This window comes from Gallinula chloropus (assembly GCF_964237585.1).
Source record: "Gallinula chloropus genome assembly, chromosome: 3".
Classification (NCBI taxonomy): domain Eukaryota; kingdom Metazoa; phylum Chordata; class Aves; order Gruiformes; family Rallidae; genus Gallinula; species Gallinula chloropus.
In genome coordinates, this window is record NC_140087.1 from 122145733 (window position 1) to 122169440 (window position 23708).

The 23708-nt window shown below is 60.6% G+C and overlaps 1 protein-coding gene across 1 annotated transcript in view; it reads right to left on the reverse strand.

Annotated features, from left to right (window-relative positions):
- The window catches only part of ASXL2 (ASXL transcriptional regulator 2), a gene marked incomplete at its 5' end in the record, with an annotated part of 89572 nt that overhangs the window by 47440 nt on the left and 18424 nt on the right, over positions 1–23708 (reverse strand). The window contains one exon of the mRNA XM_084261444.1: positions 6503–6585. Within this exon, the coding sequence (XP_084117570.1) occupies positions 6503–6585 (83 nt within the window). The remainder of the gene's footprint in view (positions 1–6502; positions 6586–23708) is intronic.

A 23708-nucleotide genomic window follows, 5' to 3' on the forward strand; every position in this document is an offset into this window, starting at 1 on the left:
ACTGTGATGCTCCTTCCCAGCCCTGTTCAGGGATGCAGCAGACATCAAGCCCCTGCCTCGACTCCTCAAGCTTCTGAACCGGACACTGTGCAGCCCTGTGACCCTGGGTGTCCATCAGGCTGCCTCCAAAGGGACTCAGGCTGTGGGGTCTGGTTGAGGTGTGGATGCACAAACCTCCTCGGCTGGCAGGGACAACGGTACTGCCTTTGAGGAGAGGCTGTGCAGGCTCCAGCTCTACCAGTTACCCACAGCAGCACAGTGTGCACAGCTATGGGGGAGGAGAAAGGAGGAGAAGCTGCCTGGGCAAGCATCATCCCTTCCCCCAGCTCCTCAGCTAACACTTGGCATCCTGAGGCTGCTCCACCCCTCTCCATGTAACCCCTCTCCAAAGAGGGGGCTCTCTTTGCAGGGGGGGCTCTCTTTGCAGGGGGGGGGGCTCTCTTTGCAGAGGGCTTTCTCTCAGTAAGAAGCTTCTAGAAGGACCTAAGCCCGATTATTATGTCTCCCAGGGGGTTAAACTCCCAAACTCCCTCATCCTCACAGACCTCCCCAAAGGCTCCCCTTGAGCACCAAGCGCTGTGTGAGGCACATTTATCTACCAAAAGGCTCCTTCAGAGCAAAGCTCCTGCTTTAGTTCAGTCAGCAGAGCTCACAGCATCCCTCTGTGCACACAACAGCATGGTCTTCACCCTGGGGGACCTCACAGCCTCCTCTCCTCCTCCCCAGGACCCTCCCGCAGCAGGACCCCCACGGCAGGGCTCTGGGGATGCTTCAGGCTGAGGAGCACCCAGCTGATGCTGCTGGGCATGGAAACGCTGCTGGGGATTCCCCAGTATCACCCCAGTTAGGCACTGTGGCACTCAGCAACCTCAATGCCAGGGAAGAGACAGTTACACCACCCCTCAGTGTGATGGAGCCAGGGGGCTGCACCCAGAGGTCCCAAGCTGGGGCTAAGGGCTTCCCCCACTTTGGTTCCCTGAGCACCCCCCTTCCCCCAGCTCAGACACCCACACAAACAGCTTCTGGGTTATTAGTGTATTAAAATAGGGTTTTAACCCCCCCCAAAGTTCCAGCCATGGGGCAAGGTCAGAGCAGAGAGCTGTTATAAGCAGACACCCCCCCCCCCACAATCCCCCCACCCAACCCCTGGACCAACTTCAAGCTTGTTAATCACACTTCTTATTTAGAAAAGCAGCTAATTGGAGGTGTTAAACTCTGCTCCACCCCAGATGCAGCCCCAAACGTCCCCAAGCCCAGAGAGGCACAGACACACCCCATGCAAACCAAGCCCCCCCCCCCCCCAGGCAGCAGGGTTACGTGGTGAGACACAAGCATTGCTGGGGAAGGGAGTGGGGGGGATTAGCCAGACCGTATCCACAGGCTTCACAAAGGGATCAGGGTTGGGATTAGGGTTGGGATTAGGGTTTGCATTGCACTGGAGCACCAATGCAAACAGCATGCAGGGAAGGGAGGCTGAGGCAGGGAAGCAGCATCACCCCGGGCACGCTACCCCGGCCAGGGCTCTACGGCTGTGCCAGACAAGCAGGGGAGCTTAATTAAGGCTTTTGCGGCTCAGTTAACGAGGGGGAGCGGCTTGAGAACAATCAGCAGTGGGTCTTACCTTCTGGAGTTGGAGTGCAACCCAAAAAAAGGAGAGAAACACCCCTTTAAAAACGGGAGCAAAACAACGGGCGGACGGTTAGCGCGACCCCGGCCCCCCCTCCACCAGCACTGACCCCCGAGAGCTTCGGGCACCCCACAGCCACGCCGAGCCTGTGCTGGGCTGGTGGGGGGCAGGCACAGCCCTGCCACGCCGTTCCAGGCTGGTTCCAAAGCTGCTGGTGTGGGGCTGCTGAGCCCAGGCAGCTCTGGGTGCCATCGGTTCCCACCTCGAGCTTCTGGCTGGCACCAGGAGGGCCCTTTGATATCTCACATGCAGCCAGCCAGCGGTATCAGAGGTTCCTTCCCATCCTCTCAAGCACCCTCAGCACTACTCACAGCTCACAACCCTGAGTAAAACAGCCCTGCAACCCAGAGGAGTGAGACCAAGGGCCAGCAGCCTAAGGAAGCCGCTGGTTACGGTGCTGGAACACGGACCTCCTGCTTCTCCACATCCCTGGGGAGCCCGTGGTCCTGCCCAGCCACTGGTAACACAGACTAACACACCCACATCTCACCCCACAAAGCCACTTGTAAGACACCAGCACCCCAGTTCCCAGGATTCAGGCTCCCAGCTCCTGGGAGCTTGTGGAAGAAGGAAACACTGTGAGTGCAGCTGGATCCTCAGGTCCCTCCCACCACCAGCCCTTCCAGGGTAAAACTGAGGGGTGACTGTTCTGAGGAGGTGGCAGAGCCTCTCAACCCCAGTCCCAGGGTTAGAGGGGTGGGATGCCCAACGCCTTGATCCAGGGGATATGGTGAGGCACTGGTCAGAGCTTCCCCTACACCCAGCAAGCGATGTGTGACCTTCCTACACAGCTACTGCCACGCCAACGTCCCCCCTGCACCCAGCACTCAGGGACTCTGCTGAGGTAGCTCCCCACAGCTCCTTCAACTGCAGGAGCTGCTAAAGCAGCCAGAAGAAACACAACCCACAGCATGTCCCCAAGATCAGCGTCCCACCCTGCAGCCTGTGGGGAAGGGAAGCCTGGGCACTGCCTCCAGACACAGCACCAAGGGCTGAGGTGTCCTGGAGCCCAGGGTGCCCAAGGGACAGGGGTTCACCTCCAGCTCTTCCTCCCTCCAGGAACGGCCCCAGGAGGGACCCCTGCTTGGTTCAGGGCAGCCAGCACCCAGAAGCAGCACCCAGTGACTGCACCCCTGGCCTGGTTCCATCCTGCTCCAGAACTCCTTGACTAACACCCTGCAGCTGGTTGTTCTACACCAGCTTTCACCCACACACCACTTCAGCACAGAGACCCTCAGAAGGAGAACAGCACAGGTCTGGGGTGAAAGGTGTATGCTGGGAACTGCTGGTCTTCCCCATAAAAACCCCAACCCCCCCTCTCAGCTGGCTAAAGGAACCCACTGCACCAGCATTAACTGGCCCTGGCTGCTGCCAGCCCCTTCTCCTGGAGGCTCTGCAGTCATTGACAGGGCAAAGCTGAAGAAGCCCTGCAATTAAGCCACGCCTGCCTAATGAGGCTGGCCCCAAGGCACCTGCTTCCAATGAATTCCCCTCTCCCAGCAGTAGAACATTGGGGAAGAGCCACAGAACTCCAGCTGTGAGCCTGGCAGCCCCAGAGGTGAGTGACACTTCTCCTAACACCCATCTCCCAGCACAGTCAGAGTCTAACCAGAGAGCCCAGCGCTGGCAACCCACAGCTGAGAAGTGTGGGTGTCCCTGTCCTGTGTGTTACCAAAGCCTTGAGACACCAGCTCCAGCTGCTCCAGGGCTCTGGGGGACAGGACAAGGGGCGATGGGCTCAAGTTGGAGCCCAGGGAGTTCCCCCCAATGTGGGGAAGAACTTCTTCCCAGTGAGGGTGAGGGAGCCCTGGGCCAGGCTGCCCAGGGGGTGTGGAGTCTCCTTCTCTGGAGAGACCCCAGCCCCTGTCCTAGGGACCCTGCTTGGGCAGGGGGTGGGACCCCAGGGGCTCTGGGCGGCCCTGCCAACCCCCCAGCTCTGTGATTCCAGCTGGTTTGAAGGTTACCCTTTGAAGCAGCCGTGGGTTCATGACCGTGCAGCAGCCAGTGCTCGTCAGCAGGTGGCTCCAGCGCCTTCCCAGCCAGCGCACACCCTGCGGCTCCCAGGAGGGAAGGGGGGACACCAAAGCGGGGTGTGCTAACCGAGTACAGCCCGTGTGACACACCCTGCGCCGGCTGTGTGTAGGAAAGGGGCTCCTCTGACTCTACCCCCTGCTCACCAACACACCAGCCAAGGCTCTGGGGTACCACTGAGGCCCAAAGGTGACGTCCCTGAGGGGCACCAGGCTGGGAGCCATGTCCCCAGTCCAACCTGCAGCTCCATCAGTGCCACAGGGCTCTGCCCAGCCCAACCAGGAGCATCTCCAGATCCAGGGGGTCACACAACCCCCCACTCCTGCTCCAGTGGCTCTTCACCATGAGGGTGGAGAAGCTTTTCCCCTCAGCAGAGCTTCCCACCTTGCACTGTGCCAGCACACAGCCCTGCCAGGGCTCTGCCCCCCTTGATGGAAAGGGATGCTCTCCAGAAACCCACTCAGGAGAAGCAGGTCTGGCTGGAGCAGCTTCTGCAGGGGCAAAGAGCTCAAGCAGAAGGCTCCTGGTGTGGTGAGCTGTGGACCACCAGAACAAGCAGCACTGGAAGCCTCTAGACTGGCCTGCAGAGCAAGGTGGGGCTTGGCAAGCACCCCATCACCCAACCCCAGTGGGATGCCTCAGAAGCACCAGGTTGGAAAGGACCTTTGAGATCCCCAAGTCCAACCACCACACAGCAAACTGAATCACATGTGTTATTTTAAGAAGCTGTGAAGAGCTTTATTTGAATAAATTATCACTGTAAACAGGCCAAGTGGGTCAGACCTGCTGCCTGCCAACCCCTGACAGCTCCTCTGAGCATCCCTCCCACCAGGGTCCTGCAGTCCTGCCTGGCCTTCAGCTGCTGTCACCAAAACAACCATCCTGGCCCCAGATGCAGACAGACCCCTTCAGGCTGAGGATACAGAGGCAGAGCTGGATGAGCCCAGTGGAGTCTCCTGGCAGAGGACCAGTCCCAGGGCATGGAGCTCTTGCTCCACACGCCTCCTGGGCAGAGCCCAGCTGGGTGACACAGGCCATGCACACACAAAGCCTGCTCACCCACAGGAAGATGCTGTGTGCTACAGTCTTCACCACAAGGAAGAGATGATTGGGGCACTTCATCTGTATCTGAGAAGTGAGGTGGCCAGCCAAGGGCAGAGAAGGCTCCAGGAACACGTGTGTCCTCTGAGGATGCTCTGCTGAAGGGGCACCCTGGAGCACCCTGGCAGGTCCTCAAGGCTGCTCCCACCTCTGCCACCCCTCTGCTGCCAGGCTCCTGACACAGCAGTGCCAGGATAAGAAGCTGCCAACCAGTTTGGCAGCTTCAGTGTGTCACCTCCCAGCATCCAGCCTCCTGCGGTCACCAGGAGTCAGGGGGCAGCACAGGGAAGCAGGAAACCAGCCAGCAGCAGGACTGTCACTGCCTGGAGACCCTTCCCCTCTCAGGCCCTGCCCACCTAAGGGGCTTTGAGCCCCGAGCTGAGACAGAGGACACTGAGGATGAGCTCATCAGCATGTAGAGTGGCCTGAAGCCATTGGAGGAGCAGCACCAGGAATCCCAGAATCCCAGCCTGGGCTGGGCTGGGAGGGACCCCAGGGGTCCCAGAGCTCCAGCCCCCTGCCACAGGCAGGGACACCAACCTCCAGGCCTGGAGCTACACAAGGGTGCCCAGGGCCCCAGCCAACCTGGCCTTGGACACCCCCAGGGACGGGGCACCCACCCCCTCTCTGGGCAGCCCCTTCCAGCCCCTCACCACTCTCTCTGCACAGAACTTCCCCCCAGTCTCTCCTCTCCCCCTTCCCTCCTCCAGCTTCACTCCAGCCCCTTGTCCTGCCAGTCTCTGCCCTTTAACAAGCCCATTCCCCTCCTGTTCCTGGGGTCCCTTCAGGGACGGGGAGGCTGCAGTGAGGTCCCCCCACAGCCTTCTCTTCTCCAGGCTGACCCAGCCCAGCTCCCCCAGCCTCTGAAGGCTGCTCTGGCCTGAGCTCATCAGTTAAACCACTCACCAGAGAGCCAGTCTCAGGGATGCTCCTGAAAGAGACCCCAAGGAGGGTGCAGAGCAGGAAGCAGCTTCCTTGGTGTTCTGCCCAGACCTGGAGGCTGCAGGCAGCACTCCCCAGGCAATGCCAGGGACTGGCACACAGAACAAACACTTCCACAGGGATGGCTGCTCCCTGCCCACCCCAGGACACCCCTGTGACCAAGCATCACACTGCTGCCTGAGTTGCTCTGTCCTAAAGCAGCCTGGCATCCCAGAGTCCTCCCTTGCCCAGCACACAAGCCCTGCCTGCTCCTTGGGGGGAACACAGAGACCCATCCCCACAGCAGAGCACTCCAGACAGCACCCAAGAGACCAGCACGAGGCATCAGGAGCTTCCTAGAGAAGCACTTGTAAGCCAGGCTGTGTTTTTACTCCCTGGGCAGCTTTGAGTTCAGCCAGCTTAGTGGAAGCCACCTAAACCAAGTCACTTGGTTCTCTTCTTCAGGTGAGATAAGAAGCCACCAAGTTCAGGTCAGTACCCAGTGTCTGAAGGACCTGACTGGGTCTAGTTCAGCTCATACAAGAGCTGCAGACAAGAGGCTCAGCTTCCAGGTCTGAGCTGCAGCACCCACACCTCCCCTCCTTGAGTAAAGGCTTGAGGGCAAGAGGGACCCAGCCTCCAGCTCTGGAGGTGTTCAACATTTCAGGCCCAAATACACTTGGGGATGGGGACTGACAACAAATGAAGCTCATCTGGAACCACAGCAGGAGTGTGTTTCACTGGTCTGGGCACTTAACTCACCTGATCTCTTTAAGTCCTTCTTTCTGGATAACTTGAAGGATCTCTTTATGGCTCATAGGTGTGTTTGGGTATTTCTCCAGGACCTGGAGAGCAAAAGCAGGTTGAGAGGAAGTTACTCATTTGCACATTCACTTTAATGACTGACCATAGAGAGCCCCAGATTTAATGCTATGGACAACTCCAAGGATACAACCAGCTTACACAGAGTCACAGGGGCTGGAAGGGCCCCCCAGAGCCCCTGGGGTCCCACCCCCTGCCCAAGCAGGGTCCCTGGGACAGGGGCTGGAATCTCTCCAGAGAAGGAGACTCCACACCCCCTGGGCAGCCTGTCCCAGGGCTCCCTCACCCTCACTGGCAAGAAGTTCTTCCCCACATTGGGGGGAACTCCCTGGGCTCCAGCTTGAGCCCATGGCCCCTTGTCCTGTCCCCACAGACACTGAGCAGAGGCTGCCCATGGCCCCTGGGTCCCACCCTTCAGCTCTTGATCCCCAGGGATCAGATCCCCTCTCAGGCTCTTCTCTGCAGGCTGAACAGCCCCAGCTCCCTCAGCCTTTCCTCACAGGGGAGATGCTCCAGCCCCTTCAGCATCTCTGACCCTCCTCTGGACTCTCTCCAGGAGATCCCTGGCTGGTTGATCCCAGGGAGCCCAGCCCTGGACACAACACTCCAGGTGGGGCCTGGCCAGGGCAGAGCAGAGGGGGAGGATCCCCTCCTGATGCCCCCAGGATCCCCTTGTCTCTCTCAGCCCCCAGGGCACAAAACACCATTCCATCACCATCCCTTCCCTCTGCAGAGCACCAGGAGCAAACAGGCTCCATCACACTGTCTGAAGTCTTGTCCTAGTCCAATTCCCAAACCCCACTTCCAACACAGTGCCTCCAGGCAACAGTTCCTGGGGAATTAAACGCTCCCCAGGAACAGGGTACCTGCACCACCATCCATCTGGGAATGCCCCAGGAACCACCAAGCTGTGTCAGACACAAAAGCTTCCAGAACCTGCAGCCACAACACCTGCAGAGCTGGAACAGCCACAGATCAGGTGGGTTAGAACTCAAGTAGCTTGAGGAAGAACAGGGTTTCCCCCTGGGAGGGTCCTTGGGAAGTCTCTGCACACACAGAGCTGGGGCTGAGAGCAAACAAGGGCTCCAAAAGCCCTTCCCCTGTGCAGCTGTCCTGGAGCTGGGAGGCAGCCCCAGCCCAGCCTGGGCACAGCCCCTCGCCCCTGGCCACTCACCTCTCTGAGCAGAGGGCTGGGATGCCAAAGCCTGTCATTCCCCACAGCAGCCAGAGGTGCTGGAGGCTTCCTGAGGAAGATGCCAGTTGAGAGACGTCATGTGGATATTTTAAGCAGGGTTTGTGCTGGGGGATGGGCAGGAAATGCCTCATTTCCTTCTTAATCAGCCGCTTCTGACCCATGCCCAGCACATCAACCCTTGAGGTCTGACTCCAGCAAACCAAGTGCAAAGCCCTACAAGAGACTCTGCAGAGAGAAACTACCAGTTTTAAGCTCTGTGTAAGAGCTGTGCAGGACACACAAGGCTTCCCCTGAGCCCCCACAGTGTCTTCCCTCTGGGAACACTCAGGACATGCTGAGGGCTGGAGATGCAGCTGCTTTGGAAAGGACTTTGGAGAGACCCTGCTGAACGCAGCTGCTCTCTGCTTGGAGAGGGGAAGAACCACACTTAGCATGGTCTGCAGCTTTAGAAGCTGCTGTCCCCAGCAGGCTGAGTCTCTGAAGATAAAGCCTCAGCTGATTCCAAACCCTGTGTGAGGCTTTGCCAGGCTGGCTGCAGGGATGCTCTGGAGCACAGGGATGCTCTGGAGCACAGGGATGCTCTGGAGCACGGGGATGCTCTGGACCACAGGGATGCTCTGGACCACGGGGATGCTCTGGACCACGGGGATGCTCTGGAGCACAGGGATGCTCTGGAGCACGGTGCTCCCCATCACAGCCCCTCAGCTTCAGTGGCTTCACAGCCAGAACAGCACATGGAAAGAGCAAAGCCCACACTGGGATAGGTTGGGAGGATCCCAAGGATCACAGAGCTCCAACCCCCAGGCAGGGCCACCAACCTCCAGGCCTGGATAAGGGACAGAGTGAGGTTACAACAGGTTTAAGGGGTGTTTTACACTCACTCTGGTACTGGCCACAGCTGCTCGTCCCACTTCACATTGAGCTGTGCTGCAGCTGAGGATGCTCCCAGCAGCTGAGGATGCTCCCAGCAGAGACACACAAAGCCCAGGGGCTTGAAGAGGGACTGAAGTCAGACCACTGGAGTGGTTCCATTCTGAGCAGCCCCTAGAACAAGCACAGGGTCCTGTCCCTGGGTCAGGGCAACCCTCCTCCTCCTCCTGAGCCCAGGCTGGGAGAGGCTGTGCAGGGGAGCAGCCCTGCAGAGAAGGACTCGGGGTGCTGGGGGGTGAGAAGCTCCACCTGAGCTGACAATGAGCTCTCACAGCCCAGCAGGGTGATGGTGTCCTGGGCTGCAGCAGCAGGAGCGTGGGCAGCAGGGCTGGGGGGGATTCTGCCCCCCTGCTCTGCTCTCCTGACACCCCACCTGGGGTGCTGGGTCCAGCTCTGGGGTCCCCAGCACAAGGAGGACATGAAGCTGTTGGGGAGGGGCCACAGGAGCCCATGAGGATGATGAGGGGGCTGGAGCAGCTCTGCTGTGGAGCCAGGCTGGGAGAGCTGGGCTGGCTCAGCCTGGAGCAGAGAAGGTTCCAGGGGACCTTCCAGCCCCTTCCAGCCCCTGAAGGGGCCACAGGGAAGCTGGGGAGGGATTGTTGGCAGGGCACAGAGTGACAGGATGAGGGGATGGGGTTACAGTGGAAGGGGGGAGATTCAGATTGGATCTCAGGAGGAAATTCCTCCCTAGGAGGGGGGTGAGGCCCTGGCACAGGGTGCCCAGGGAGGGGGTGGCTGCCCCATCCCTGGAGGTGTCCAGGGTTGGATGGGCCTTGAGCAGCCTGGGCTGGGGAGAGGTGTCCCTGCCCATGGCAGGGGTGGGACTGGGTGGGCTCTGGGGTCCCTTCCAGCCCTGGCCAGGCTGGGATCCCAGGGTTCTAACCCAGGACTGGTGATGCTGAGTGAAGAGTCAGGATACCCTTATCCCATCAGCTTGGGACAAAACCCAAAACTTGCTCTGCTCAGCGTGCTGAAGCCCCTGGAGAACAGAGGTGAGCCCAATTTCCACCTTCTTCAGTGCAGCCAGCAAAACAAGCTGGGAGAAGAGCAGAGCTGAGCTCTGGTGCCACTGAGGAGCCCCAGGGCACTTCCATTTCCCACACACAAAGGTAACTGGGCTTCTTTCCTCTGGGGCACAGGACTCTCCTCCTGACTTTCACTACAAGGAGGAGCTCCTGACAAGTCCCATCTGGCTCCTGCCTCCAGCAGCACCACTAATTGCTCACTAGGTGCAACCACAAGTGAAGAGCACATCTGACCAGAGAACCTGCTCCCTGAGAGCAGACAGGAAGGAAAGTTTTGCTAATTACACCCTGGCACACCCACAGGATGCTCCAGCCTCCTGCTCCCAGGTAACCCAGCCCCATCCCTGCCTCCCATCGGATTCCTTCCCAGAGCTGAGCTCAGCAGGATGATCAGCCCAGCCTCCTGCTTCCCACAGCCCTGGGGAGAAGGACCTGGGGGTCATGGGGGGTGAGGAGCTTCCCCTGAGCCAGCAGTGGCTCTGGCAGCTGGGAAGGGCGATGGGATCCTGGGCTCCATCAGCAGAGGGGGGGCAGCAGGGACAGGGAGGGGATTGTCCCTCTCTGCTCTGCCCTCCCCAGCTGGAGTCCTGTGGCCAGAGCTGGGGCCCAACACAAGGAAGATGTGGGGCTGTTGGAGAGGGGTCAGAGGAGCCCCGGGGATGCTCAGGGGGCTGGAGCAGCTCCCCATGGAGAGAGGCTGAGGGAGCTGGGCTGGGTCAGCCTGGAGAAGAGAAGGCTGTGGGGGGACCTCACTGCAGCCTCCCCGTCCCTGAAGGGACCCCAGGAACAGGAGGGGAATGGGCTTGTTAAAGGGCAGAGCCTGGCAGGACAAGGGGCTGGAGTGAAGCTGGAGGAGGGAAGGGGGAGAGGAGAGACTGGGGGGAAGTTCTGTGCAGAGAGAGTGGGGAGGGGCTGGAAGGGGCTGCCCAGAGAGGGGGTGGGTGCTGTTTGATCACTGTCAGAGTAGCAATTAAACACCCTACACAAACAACAGCATCTAAGAGATGCTCCAGTCCCCTGAAATAGTCAGTGCTGCTCTCTTCTAGACCTGCTCCAGTCTGTGCTGTCTTGAGAAGAGGAGGCTGAGGGGAGCCCTTCTCCCCACCTGCCCTGCCCTGCCAGGAGGGTGCAGAGAGGTGGGCGATGGTCTCTGCAGCCAGGGGCCAGGAGCTGGGCCAAGGGGCAATGGGCTCAAGCTGCCCCAGGGCAGGGTCAGCTCAGCTGGGAGGGCAAAGTTCTTCCCTGGCAGAGTTGTGGGGCTGTGGCACAGGCTGCCCAGGGAGGGGCTGAGGCATCACCAACGTCCTCAAGAACACTCAGAAGCCCCTGGGTGACACCAGGCTGCAGCTGTGAGGACCCCTGACACAAGCCAACAACAGGCTTCCAGCTGCTTGAACGTGCTGTTTGTGAACAGAAACCATGAAAGAACAGAGAAAAGACTGTCAGAAGCTGGAGCAGGTGCTGCTGGTCTTGCAAAGGAAGTTTCTAGCTCTGCATGGGTAACTACAGGAGAGCATCCTGCACCCAGTGCAGACCGTCCTGACCCAACTCCTCTGCCATCCTGCTCAGAGCCCTGGTGCAGCAGCATCTCCCTGCAACCCTGAGGGAGCTTCACCTGCCAGAGCACAGCTCAAGCCCTGATTTCCTTTCCACTGGGCTGGCTGCACAGGAATATTCACCCAGGGACGTGACTCTGGGCTGGCTCCTAAGTCCAGAACTGTGGCACTCTGCTGGGGCCACCCAGGCTGTGCCAGGAGTCAGGACCCACAGGAGCAGCCCCCACAAACCAGCCATCACCCCGGGCTCACCATTACCACTGGCTGCACAGGGATGCAAAGCTGGGGCTCAGGCACCTCCTCAGTGGCCAGAAAGGCTGCCTGTCCCCTGGGAGAGGAGACTGAGCTCAGCAGATGGAGGAGCCACTGGACTTTGCCCCATCCCCACCCTGCAATAAAGAGAAATGGTGTGAAATTAATGCTGCCAGCAGCAGAGCCTGAGGCTTGGGGAGTGTCACCCTGCCAGAGACAGGCAGAAGAGCCAAACCCTGCCCATCCCCACTGACAGGCTGGAGCTGTCTCCCCAGACATGAAGATCTGTTGCCACTTGGCAGAAAGTGGCCCCAAAACTGACAAGTCCTTCAGAACCCTGGGGCTGGCACAGGATCCCAGACTGCTCTTCACTAATCACAGCAATTAGCTGCCAGATTAATTTGAGCTGGTCTGGAGCACACCCTCCAGTTCACAGGAATGGCCCATGGACAGGTACAGCCACCCAGAGGGACCTTCCCAGGCTGCAGGAACAGGCAGCAGACCCCAGACCCCCACCTGCAGTTCAGAGGGGAACAGCACCCGACCCTGACTGACCACCAGCCAGCAGCAGACCCCCAGGCACCCGGCTGAGGGGGGTGACCCTTCCCCTCTGCTCAGTGGGACAGCATCTCATGTGCTGAGCCCAGCTCTGGGCTCCCCAGTTCAAGACAGAATCCCAGTATCACCAGGGCTGGAAAAGCCCTTTGAGCTCCTGGAGTCCACCCATCCCTGTCCTGTGCTGCCCCAGATCTCTCAGCACCTCATCTCCCCCCTGTTAAACACCCCCAGGGCTGGGGACTCAGCCCCCTCCCTGGGCAGCCTGTGCCACAGCCCCACAACTCTGCCAGGGAAGAACTTTGCCCTCCCAGCTGAGCTGACCCTGCCCTGGGGCAGCTTGAGCCCATTGCCCCTTGGCCCAGCTCCTGGCCCCTGGCTGCAGAGACCATCGCCCACCTCTCTGCACCCTCCTGGCAGGGCAGGGGAGGTGGGGAGAAGGGCTCCCCTCAGCCTCCTCTTCTCAAGACAGCACAGACAGACAGGAACAGGTCCAGAAGAGAGCAGCACTGACCATTTCAGGGACTGGAGCATCTCTCAGGTGCTGTTGCTTGTGTAGGGTGTTTGATCACTGCTCACAGCCATCAAACAGGGGAAGAGGTTGCCCATGGCAGTGGTGGAGTCTCTGCCCTCAGACTGGACAAGGTGTGAGGAGCCCTGTGCTCAGACTGGACAACCTCCAGGAGTGCCCTGGAAGCTCAGCTGTGCTGGGATTCCACAATCCAGACCTTCCTGAAGGGATCAGGAGCAGCTGACACAGAGCAGGGTCAGGCATGACCATGGGGGTCTGACATTCCCCACGCCCTCTGCCTGCCCAGCTGAGGCCAGGAGGCATTTCAAGGCTGAGCTGTGAGCCCCTCTCCATGGGCTCCCACAAGTGCTGACCAACCCAGAGATGCTACTACACAAACACCCCCAGCTTAGGAACTTCACCCAAAGGCAGCTGGGGGAGTCCTCTGGGGAAAGAACCCCCAAGAACCACTCCACACACAGGGTTTCACTCTGACTCTCCCTCAGCCACCTCTCCCCATCTCTCCCCATCTCTCCCCATCTCTCCCCATCTCTCCCCAGGCTGCTACTGCAACAGATTCACTGGGTTAGACCATGCAAAGGCCACACCAGCCTTCAGAAGGACAGTGACCTGTGTGACCTACCAGCTGCCCAGCACGGGGGGACCTTGGACTTCCCCTGGTGGTACCTGGAAACACAGGGAGAAGGAAGAGAGGGATGCAGCAGCACGTGGAAGGGGGAAAGCATTCAGAAAGCTTAGTGTTCCCAGTGTTCCCATGCTGCCTGCATCCCCAGAGACTGGACAAACTGGTAGGTGACATCTGATAGAAACTTTGGCTGTGGTGAGGGAGGAGAACAGGGTTTTAGGGGTCCCAGTCTGGATGGCTGGCTGGGACTGACAGGTAACCCCAGGAATGGGTCCTCAGGCTCCCTATCCCTGTGCCACAAAGGGGACCAAAAGCTCCATCATCCCCCAGGTCAACATCTGAAGAGGAGAAATAAAGCAGCAGCACTGTCATAGAAGCACAGAGAGGGCCAGGCCACTGGTGAAAGGCTTTGGGACCACTGGAAACACTCTATCCTGGGAATGTCCAGCAATTGGGAATGGTTTCAATGGAACAGGGCTGTGGAAGGGTCCCAGGTTTGGGAAACACACCCAGTGTTTAAACCTGGTCTAGACAGGCTGATCTGGAAAAGCAGCTTTTGTGGCTGAGCAGCCAGGGCTGCTGCTCCAGCAGCAGGTTTTGCACAAGAACTTGCAAGTCTCTTGACTCTGTTCCCAGACACCCCACAGCACAGGGTCCCCTCCAAGCTGATCCCCAACCAGACCCAAGGACAAGCCAGAAATGAAGAGGTTGCCCAACCACCCCTGAAAGCGCCCACAGAATGACAGAATCCAGACTGGTGGGTTGGAGGGACCCTCTGGAGACCCCCCAGCCCCACCCCCAGAGCAGGGTCCCCTCAGCCCAGGATCAGGGCTTGGGGTGGCTCCAGGGATGGAGGGAGACTCCCCAAGCTCTCTGGGCAGCCTGGCCCAGGGCTCTGCCACCCTCCCAGCACACAAGTTCCTCCTCAGGCTCAGGGGGAACTTCCTCTGCTCCAGTCTGTGCCCAGGGCCCCTTGGCCTGTCCCTGGACCCCCCTGAACACAGCCTGACCCCTCCTCCTGAGCCCACCCCTCAGGGGTTGCTCAGCACTGAGCAGATCCCCCTCAGGCTTCTCTTCTGCGGGCTGAGCAGCCCCGAGTCCCTCAGCCTCTCTGCCCAGAGATGTCCTGGTGGCCTCAGCATCCCCACAGCCCTTTGCTGTCCCCTCTCCAGCAGCTCCCTGTCCTTCCTGCCCCGGGGAGCCCAGCCCCACACCCCCTGCTCCCCATGAGGCCTCCCCAGGGCAGAGCAGAGCAGAGGGGCAGGAGAAGCCCCTGCCCTGCTGCCCACACTCCTCCTCATCCCCCCAGGATGCTGTTGTCTTTCTTGCCCTGAGGGTACGGTGCTGGGCATGGCCAGCCCAGTGTCCCCCAGCACTCCCAGCAGGTTGGGGGCTCTGAGTCTCCATTCCCACCCCTTCCAAAGGCATGCTGCCCCCCAGGTAACTTCAGGCCAGCATCCCAAACTGGGACAGGGAGCACTTCCACCTGCAGAAACCAGTAAGCTTTGGGTACAAGGGGCCAAGACTAATTCCCACTGTCCCAGTACCAGTTGTGATCTCACACTCTAAGTCCCTGTTTAATCCCAGCTCTCAGCCTACTCAGAGAGGCAAAGCAGCTCCCATGGAGCCACAACCACCCTGCTGCCTCACAAGCTCATCCAGAAGAACCAGGTACAAAGGATTAAAGAGGCTCTTAAACAAACAGAGGCACCTGAAGTATCTTCTCCTCCAGCTTCTGCCCTCCCAGTCCCGTACCAGATCTCCCACTCCAGCCCCTTTTGAGTTGCTGTGAGTAAATAAACCCACCCACAACCCCCACCTGCCCCAGAACTGCCTGTGAGAGGCATTTCACACCCAGAGTTGGGGTTCACAAACCACCTCCACACCCTGCTCAGCACCAGCCAAGGTGAATCCAGAGACCAAACCAGCCTGAGCCCACAGCAAGCCCTGAAACACCCTGTTACTTGAGCCAGACTGCTGATACTGAACAGCACTGGGGCTGAAAGCAGTGGGCACCATGCACATGGACACCACACACAGGGGACAGGGATGCTGGTGCTCAAACCTCAGCTGTGAGAGCTTCCAGCTGGCTCCCTGTTAGCACCCACCAGCAGCAGGCTCACCCACCCCAGCTACACACCACCTCCTGCCCTGAAGCTGCCCTGGCTTCTGCAGGGGTTTCCAAGAAGACAGGATCACCACCAGGAAAGGCATTTCCTGAGTTTACATCTTGGAAGAAGGGTGGTTTTCCTCCTCTTACAGTGTCTGGGGCCTGAGAAATCCCCTCCCAGCTCTGCTGGAGAGCTACTACCCCCCAGCAGCAAGGCAGGCAGCTCTGTCGAGCTGAGACTGGAAAGTGCTGCAGGGTCCTGCCCCTGGGCTGGGAAAACCCCAGTTATCCCTCCAGGGCAGGAGATGATGGGCTGGAGAGCAGCCCTGAGGGAAAGGACTTGGGGGACTGGTGGGGGAGAAGCTGGACAGGAGCCACCAATGTGGCAGCCCCATCCTGGGCTGCATCCCCAGGGGTGTGGGCAGCAGAGGAGAGAGGGGATTCTGCCCCTCTGCTCTGCTCTGGGGAGACCCCAGCTGGGGTGCTGGGTCCAGCTCTGGAGCCCTCAGCACAAGGAGGACATGGAGCTGTTGGAGAGGGGCCAGAGGAGGCCCCAAAGATGACCCAAGGGCTGGAGCAGCTCTGCTGTGGAGCCAGGCTGGGAGAGCTGGGCTGGGTCAGCCTGGAGAAGAGGAGGCTGTGGGGGGACCTCACTGCAGCCTCCCCGTCCCTGAAGGGACCCCAGGAACAGGAGGGGAATGGGCTTGTTAAAGGGCAGAGCCTGGCAGGACAAGGGGCTGGAGTGAAGCTGGGGGAGGGAAGGGGGAGAGGAGAGACTGGGGGGAAGTTCTGTGCAGAGAGAGTGGGGAGGGGCTGGAAGGGGCTGCCCAGAGAGGGGGTGGGTGCCCCGTCCCTGGGGGTGTCCAAGGCCAGGTTGGCTGGGGCCCTGGGCACCCTTGTGTAGCTCCAGGCCTGGAGGTTGGTGTCCCTGCCTGTGGCAGGGGGTTGGGGCTCTGGGACCCTTGGGGTCCCTCCCAGCCCAGCCCAGGCTGGGATTCCATGAAATCAAAGCCCTCACACAGAGCTGATGGGACTCTGTGCTGAGGAGTTAAACACCAAGGCCCTGGGCTCTGCACAGGGTTATCCAGGGTTGGCTGGTGGGAGCAGTTTGGTTTGGGCTTTACCAGCTATGCCAGGCTCATCTCCACATCAAAGCTCTCCCCTCCTCCTCTTCTGATGAAACCACCCAGCTGCTGGCTGGGAGCCCACTGACATCAGCCCAGCCTCCCTGGGAAGTCCCCAAGGGGGGGGACAGTTCCTGTGGGCTGCCCCAGGGGAGGGACACACTGACCTGAGGGGTGACCCACAGCCCAGCTCCACTTCTGCTGCCAGGGCCTGGCTCCCACCCACATGGCACAGCCACAAGCCCACCAAGGCCACTGAGCTGAGTGTGGCAACCAGAAGGGGGTCTTGGGCCACCACCTCTGCAGGAGGAGGGACCCTGGCCTCCTCCCCAGGCAGCTGAGGGTGACCCCTCTGGTTCAGCAGAGTTCAGCCTGTTGCAGCAGCTCCCACACAGTGCTGGGCAGGGCAGGTCATCTCCCCAGGGGGATTCCACTCCCTTCCTCAGGGCTTTGGAGAGAAGGATGGAAACCCCAGACAGACAGAGTGGCAGAGGGGGACAGGAGGACAGGACTGTGCCCACTGAGTGGTGATTAACCAAGAGCAGCTCTGAGTGCCACCCTGGCCAGGGCTGGAAGGGACCCCAGAGCCCACCCAGTCCCACCCCTGCCATGGGCAGGGACACCTCTCCCCAGCCCAGGCTGCTCAAGGCCCATCCAGCCTTGGACACCTCCAGGGATGGGGCAGCCACCCCCTCCCTGGGCACCCTGTGCCAGGGCCTCACCCCCCTCCTAGGGAAGAATTTCCTCCTGAGATCCAATCTGAATCTCCCCCCTTCCAATGTAACCCCATCCCCTCATCCTGTCACTCTGTGCCCTGCTAACAATCCCTCCCCAGCTTCCCTGTGGCCCCTTCAGGGACTGGAAGGGGCTGTGGGATGTCCCTGGAGCTTGGAGATGCAGGCAGAAGCTGAAGATGCAGGCTGAGCTGAGGAGGGATCTCCACAACACTCCTTCACCTGGACTCTCCCTCAAGGCTGCAGCCTGAGGCTGTGATTCTGTATGAAAGAAACTGTCCTCACTGAGCTCCAAGAACAACCCAGCTGTAATCAACTGGTAACTCCCTGTCTTACCTCCCAAGTACCACAGTCACAGAGCTGTGGGGTTGGGAGGGCCCCCCAGAGTCCCTGGGGTCCCACCCCCTGCCCAAGCAGGGTCCCTGGGACAGGGGCTGGGATCTCTCTGGAGAAGGGGACTCCACACCCCCTGGGCAGCCTATGAAGAATCCCTGGAGCAAACAGGCTTCTCTTTACCTGAAAGGCTGTCAGAGCCTTGGCACCACCAGCAGCCTGGTGCAGGCTCCCAGATCCAGAGAGGAAGAGCCACCTTCTCCTCCCTTCCCCACCCTGCAGCTCTCACCCTGGGGACCTCAACGCTCTGGGACCTGTTTTCAGCCCAACACCGGTTTCCACAGTCAAAGTCCAGATCTCCAGCCTCCCCCAGGCAGCTGGGAGCTGAGCAGAGAGCTGGTGTCAGCACCACACGAAGCCAAGTGCAGATTAAATGCCCTCCTAAGACAAGGAGCAGCTTCTCTGGCCTTGCCTGGCACCCAGCTCCTCCTGTGGCTCACCCCAAGCCACCAGTGCAGATGTGGGCCCCACAACTCCCCTGTTTCCCCACCCTACACGTGCCCCTGAGCAGGGTGAGGGGCAGAACATGGGAGTTTCTGGGTACACCCCACCTACACCCATCTCCACACCCACCCAGGGAAGGGACAGAGCCCCTGGGGGATGGCCACATGGGAAGTCTCAGGCCCATCTCACCTGCAGACAGCTCTGCCAGGTGACTTTACTCCCACACCAACACTCTTCCAGGGTCTCTATTCCCAACAGCCAAGAGCAGCTTTGTGAGAGGGGAATCTCTGGTGCTCACCTCCAGCACCACCTCTCCAGCAGCACAGGGAACCTGCCAGAGGTCCAGCCCTCAGACACCAGCTGCCCAGACACCCCTCTCCAAAGCCCCCAGCCTGTAATCCAGCTGCCCCTGCTGGGGAAGCAACCCAGGGCTCCTAATTACCTGTAGTGAATTGTTTCACAGTGTGAGGCCCTGAGCTGCATGGAGGATAAACCTGCCCACCCCTCCTAGGAGGAGCAGCAGAGCTCTGAAGGAGCTCTGGCCAAGCTCCTTGCAGCTCACCTCTGAGCACCCTGTCCCCTCACTGCCTTGCCCAGCTACTTGTGGCCCTCAAAAGCTGGAGGAGAAGATCCCAAATGAGGAATTTCTGCTGTCCTCACTCAGGGCTGGTGTTTTACAGACAGGATGGACCCTGTACCTGCCACAGAATCACTGAGTGGCAGGAGCTGGAAGGGACCTTGGGAGATCACCCAGTCCCACCCCCTGCCACAGCAGCATCACCCAGACTGAATCCCACTGGAACACGTCCAGGATCACAGGGTTTGGATGTCTCCAGGGGAGGAGACTCCCCAGCCTCTCTGGGCAGCCTGGCCCAGGGCTCTGTCACCCCCACAGGGACAAAGTTCCTCCTGACATCCCCATGGAGCTTCCTCTGCTCCAGCTGCACCCGCTGCCCCTTGTCCTGTCGCTGCCACCCCTGAGCAGAGCCTGGCTCCAGCCTCCTGACTCTCCCCCTTTACATATTGATAGACATTGATGAGCTCACCCCTCAGTCTCCTCTTCTCCAGGCTGAAGAGCCCCAGCTCCCTCAGCCTCTCCTCACAAGGAAGGGGTTCCACTCCCTCCATCACCTTGGTGTCCCTGTGCTGGGCTCTCCCAAGGAGTTCTGTGTCCTTCTGGAGCTGAGGGGCCAGAACTGGACACAACATTCCAGGTGGGGTCTCACCAGGCAGAGCAGAGGGGGAGAAGAACCTCTCCTGACCTACTAACCACCCCCCTTCTAACCCACCCCAGGATGCCAACAGCCTTCTGGCCATGAGGGAGCCTGCAAGCTGGGCTGGGCTGGGGGCAGCCTGCAAGCTGGGCTGGGGGCTCTGTGGGTCTTTCCAGGAGATGAAGGATGCTCCTTCCAGGTACTCTCAGCATCAGGTCTGAGAGAGACAAAGCAGCTGCTTCCTAAGGCCAGGAAGGGTGGCCATCCATCCCCACAGGGAACCCAGCCCACCTCCAGGCTCAGCCCTGCCCAGGCTGACAGGGGCCAGCAGCTGCAGAGCTCTCCAGGCACAGGATTAGCATGCAGGGCAGCCACAGGCAGGCAGAGCAGCTCCTCAGAAGGCTGTGATGAATCATTCATGACCACAGGAGCTGAAACCCTCGTTAAGGGAATTAAAAAGGCCATCCCCTCCCCCAGACCTGTCCAGCAGGGATGAGTCACCGGGTGATGCTGGGTGGCCTTTCCCAGAAGAGCTGCAGTTAACCCCTCAGCCATGAGAAGAGGCTCTGCCCCTCCAGCTGCAGCAGGAGGCACCTCAGCACCCAGCACACCCAGGGTGAAAGCCTCACAGAAACCTGGCCCTGAAGTGGTTGGGGGCTTGGGGGGCACAGGAGGGGATGGGGAGGGGTGTGGGGGGTTGTTTTTCACAGCAATTTGTCCATCAAGGGTTAAGATAAAGAGTCCCCCAGACCAGACACTGATGGTGTCTCCAGCAGGCCTTGGCACAGGCACACCTTGCACCTCGTGCTGTTAATTGTTCCCTTAAATAAAGGGGGATTAAAATGGGGCAAACTGATGCTGAAGGTGCAACCACCCCCTGCAGCCAGGCTCCTGTCCCCAAACCAAGTTTAAGCTCCCCAGGAGCTGTGAATCCACAGCAGCACAAAGCACCATCAGCTCACTCCCTTGCACAGCCAGCTCCAACCCCACTCCTGGGGTCACACAGAATCCCAGCCTGGTCTGGGCTGGGAGGGACCCCAAGGGTCCCAGAGCTCCAGCCCCCTGCCACAGGCAGGGACACCAACCTCCAGGCCTGGAGCTACACAAGGGTGCCCAGGGCCCCAGCCAACCTGGCCTGGAACACCCCCAGGGACGGGGCACCCACCCCCTCTCTGGGCAGCCCCTTCCAGCCCCTCACCACTCTCTCTGCACAGAACTTCCCCCCAGTCTCTCCTCTCCCCCTTCCCTCCTCCAGCTTCACTCCAGCCCCTTGTCCTGCCAGGCTCTGCCCTTTAACAAGCCCATTCCCCTCCTGTTCCTGGGGTCCCTTCAGGGACGGGGAGGCTGCAGTGAGGTCCCCCCACAGCTTCTCTTCTCCAGGCTGACCCAGCCCAGCTCCCTCAGCCTCTCTCCATGGGGAGCTGCTCCAGCCCCCTGAGCATCCCCGGGGCTCCTCTGACCCCTCTCCACCAGCCCCACATCTCCCTTGTGTTGGGGCTCTGGCCACAGGACTCCAGCTGGGGAGGGCAGAGCAGAGAGGGACAATCCCCTCCCTGTCCCTGCTGCCCCCCCTCTGCTGATGGAGCCCAGGATCCCATCGCCCTTCCCAGCTGCCAGAGCCACTGCTGGCTCAGGGGAAGCTCCTCACCCCCCATCACCCCCAGGTCCTTCTCCTCAGGGCTGCTCCCCAGCAGCTCCTCTCCCAGCCTGGCTCCCTGTCAGGGATCCCTCAGCCCAAGTGCAGCACTTTACACATCTCCACCTCACACAGCCCTTGTCCCTCCTCCTTCCCAGCAGAACTCCAGCTCCTGGAGCCAGCCAGATTTCCTCACAGGCTCCTCTGGCAGGGAACAGTCTCTGTGCAACACAAACCTCTCCCAGAGAAGTGGGTCAGCTATAAGAACAAACAAAAAGGAGCCAGCAAGAAGCAGATGTGAAATCCCTTCCCAGAGCAGAGCCCTGGGCAGAGGCAGCAGGGGCAGCTCCGCTCTGCGCCGCAGCACCGGAGGAGCGGCCAGGGCACCGCAGCACTTGACCTACATTGCAGGAGCTGCCCTGCTCATCCAATTAGCCAAGTGCTAGTCAAGGCTTTAGCCAGAAATGAGGTTAAGAAGGACTGGCCAGTCCCAGAGGAGGTGGAGCAGTGCCAGGAGGTGCTGGGGTGTGTTGCCATCTCACCCCGGGTCAGCCCGCGGCGCGTCACGGCGTCTCCATGGAGAGGGGAGACCCACCGACTGCTCTGGCACACACAGCTCAGGGCTCCTCAAAGCTGCAGAGGGGCTGGTGCCCAGGGCAGGGAGGGCCAGGCCCAGGGGAACGGCCTCCAGCTGCAGGAGGGGGATGGAGAGGGGCTGGGGAGCAGCAACCCTTCCTGGGGAGGGGGAGCCCTGGCACAGGGTGCCCAGAGGAGCTGGGGCTGCCCCGGGACCCCTGGCAAGGCTCAAGGCTGGTTGGATGGGGCTGGGGGGGGACACTGGGTTGGGGGGTGTCCCTGCCCTTATCAGGGGGGCACTGGATGATCTTTGAGGTCTGTTCCAAGCCAAAGCACCCCGGGGTTCTATGACTGGACACAAATTGGAGGAGGGCAGGGGAGGACCCTGTGGCAGCTCCACCAGAGAGCTGAGGCACAACGGGGCCCCAGCTCTGCCCAGCCACACGCAGCCTGTCAGCAGAGACAGGGACCCAGCTCCAAAGCTGTCCCCAGCATGAAGGTTTCAAGGGTGGAGCAGAGAGACACCAAGCTCTGCCTCACAGAACCACTGCTGGGCTTGTGAACCCCTCACCCACAGAAAGACAAGGTGACCATGAGCAGATGGCCCTGTGCTCCTGCCAGGCCACCACCCAGGTGCCTGATAAGCTCAGCCTGACATGGAGACAGAACAGTCTGAGAGCAGCTTGACAGGATTCCATCAGTCACATGGAGCTCAGACGCTGGTGGAAGCTTGCTGTCTGGCTGGAGGGGGCAACCCCCCCAAAGAGACCACCCCTACCACAGAATTCAGTGTTTCTGGACATGCACCTCACAGCCCTGAGCTTAGAGAACTGCAACCAAAGTGGAACAGCCCCTCTGAGGAGGGGATGGAGTACACTGTGCCTTCAACAGCGTGTGGATGGGATGGCAGAGGGCAGTTCTGCTCCCCCTTGCACTGGGGGGGCCTCACCCTGAGTCCTGGGGCAGGTTTGGGTGCCACAGGACAAGAGGGACACAGAACTATTGGAGAGTGTCCAGAGGAGCACTGAGGATGGGAAGGTCTGGAGGGGAAGGGTCCCCAGGAGAGGCTGAAGGCCCTGGGGTTGTGCAGCCTGGAGAAGAGGAGGCTGAGGACAGAGCTCAGGGGGTCTGGGGGTTCCTGATGAGGGGGAGAGAAGGGGCAGGGGCTGATCTCTCTCCTCTCTGTGGGGACCAGGGACAGGACCCCAGGGGACAGCGTGAAGCTGCCAGGGGAGGGTCAGGCTGGGGGTCAGGAGGAGGTTCTGTGCTGAGAGGGGGGTCGGGGCTGGCACAGGCTCCCCAGGGAAGGGCTCCCAGCCCCGGGCTGGGCTGTGTGGAGCTGGGAGCTGGGCTCCAGGGGCCTCATGGGTCCCTCCCAGCTCAGGAGATCCTGGGATCCCCTGAAGTCCATCAGTGAGACTGACTGAGCTGGCCTTTCAACACACCGAACCACCCAAGCCCTCTGCACTCCCTCCTGAGGTCTGAGGAGTCAGGCAGCAGCCATCCAGCAGCGACACAAGAAGCCACAATTAGCAAGAGACAATTAAGCCAGACTCGCTGGACTGCTCCTGGCTGGGCACCCCACTGGACACCCCGGCTGGGCACCCCGTCCGGACATCCCGGATGGGAACCCCATCTGGACACCCCAGCTGGGAACCCCGGCTGGGAACCCCAGCTGGGCACCCCATCTGGACACCCCGGATGGACACCCCGACTGGACACCCTGGCTGGACACCCCGGACGGACACCCCAACTGGGCACCCCGGCTGGACACCCCAGCTGGACACCCCGGACGGACCCCCCAACTGGGTACCCCGGCTGGGCACCCCAACTGGGCACCCCAGACGGACACCCCGGCTGGACAGCCCGGCTGGGCACCCCGGATGGGCACCCCGGACAGGCACCCCGACTGGACACCCCAGCTGGACACCCCGGACGGACCCCCCAACTGGGTACCCCGGCTGGGCACCCCAACTGGGCACCCCAGACGGACACCCCGGCTGGACAGCCCGGCCGGGCACCCCGGATGGGCACCCCGGACGGGCACCCCGACTGGACACCCCAGCTGGACACCCCGGCTGGGCACCCCAACTGGGCACCCCAGACGGACACCCCGGCTGGACAGCCTGGCCGGGCACCCCGGATGGGCACCCCGGACGGGCACCCCGACTGGACACCTTGGCTGGACACCCCGGACGGACACCCCAACTGGGCACCCCAGCTGGACACCCCAACTGGGCACCCT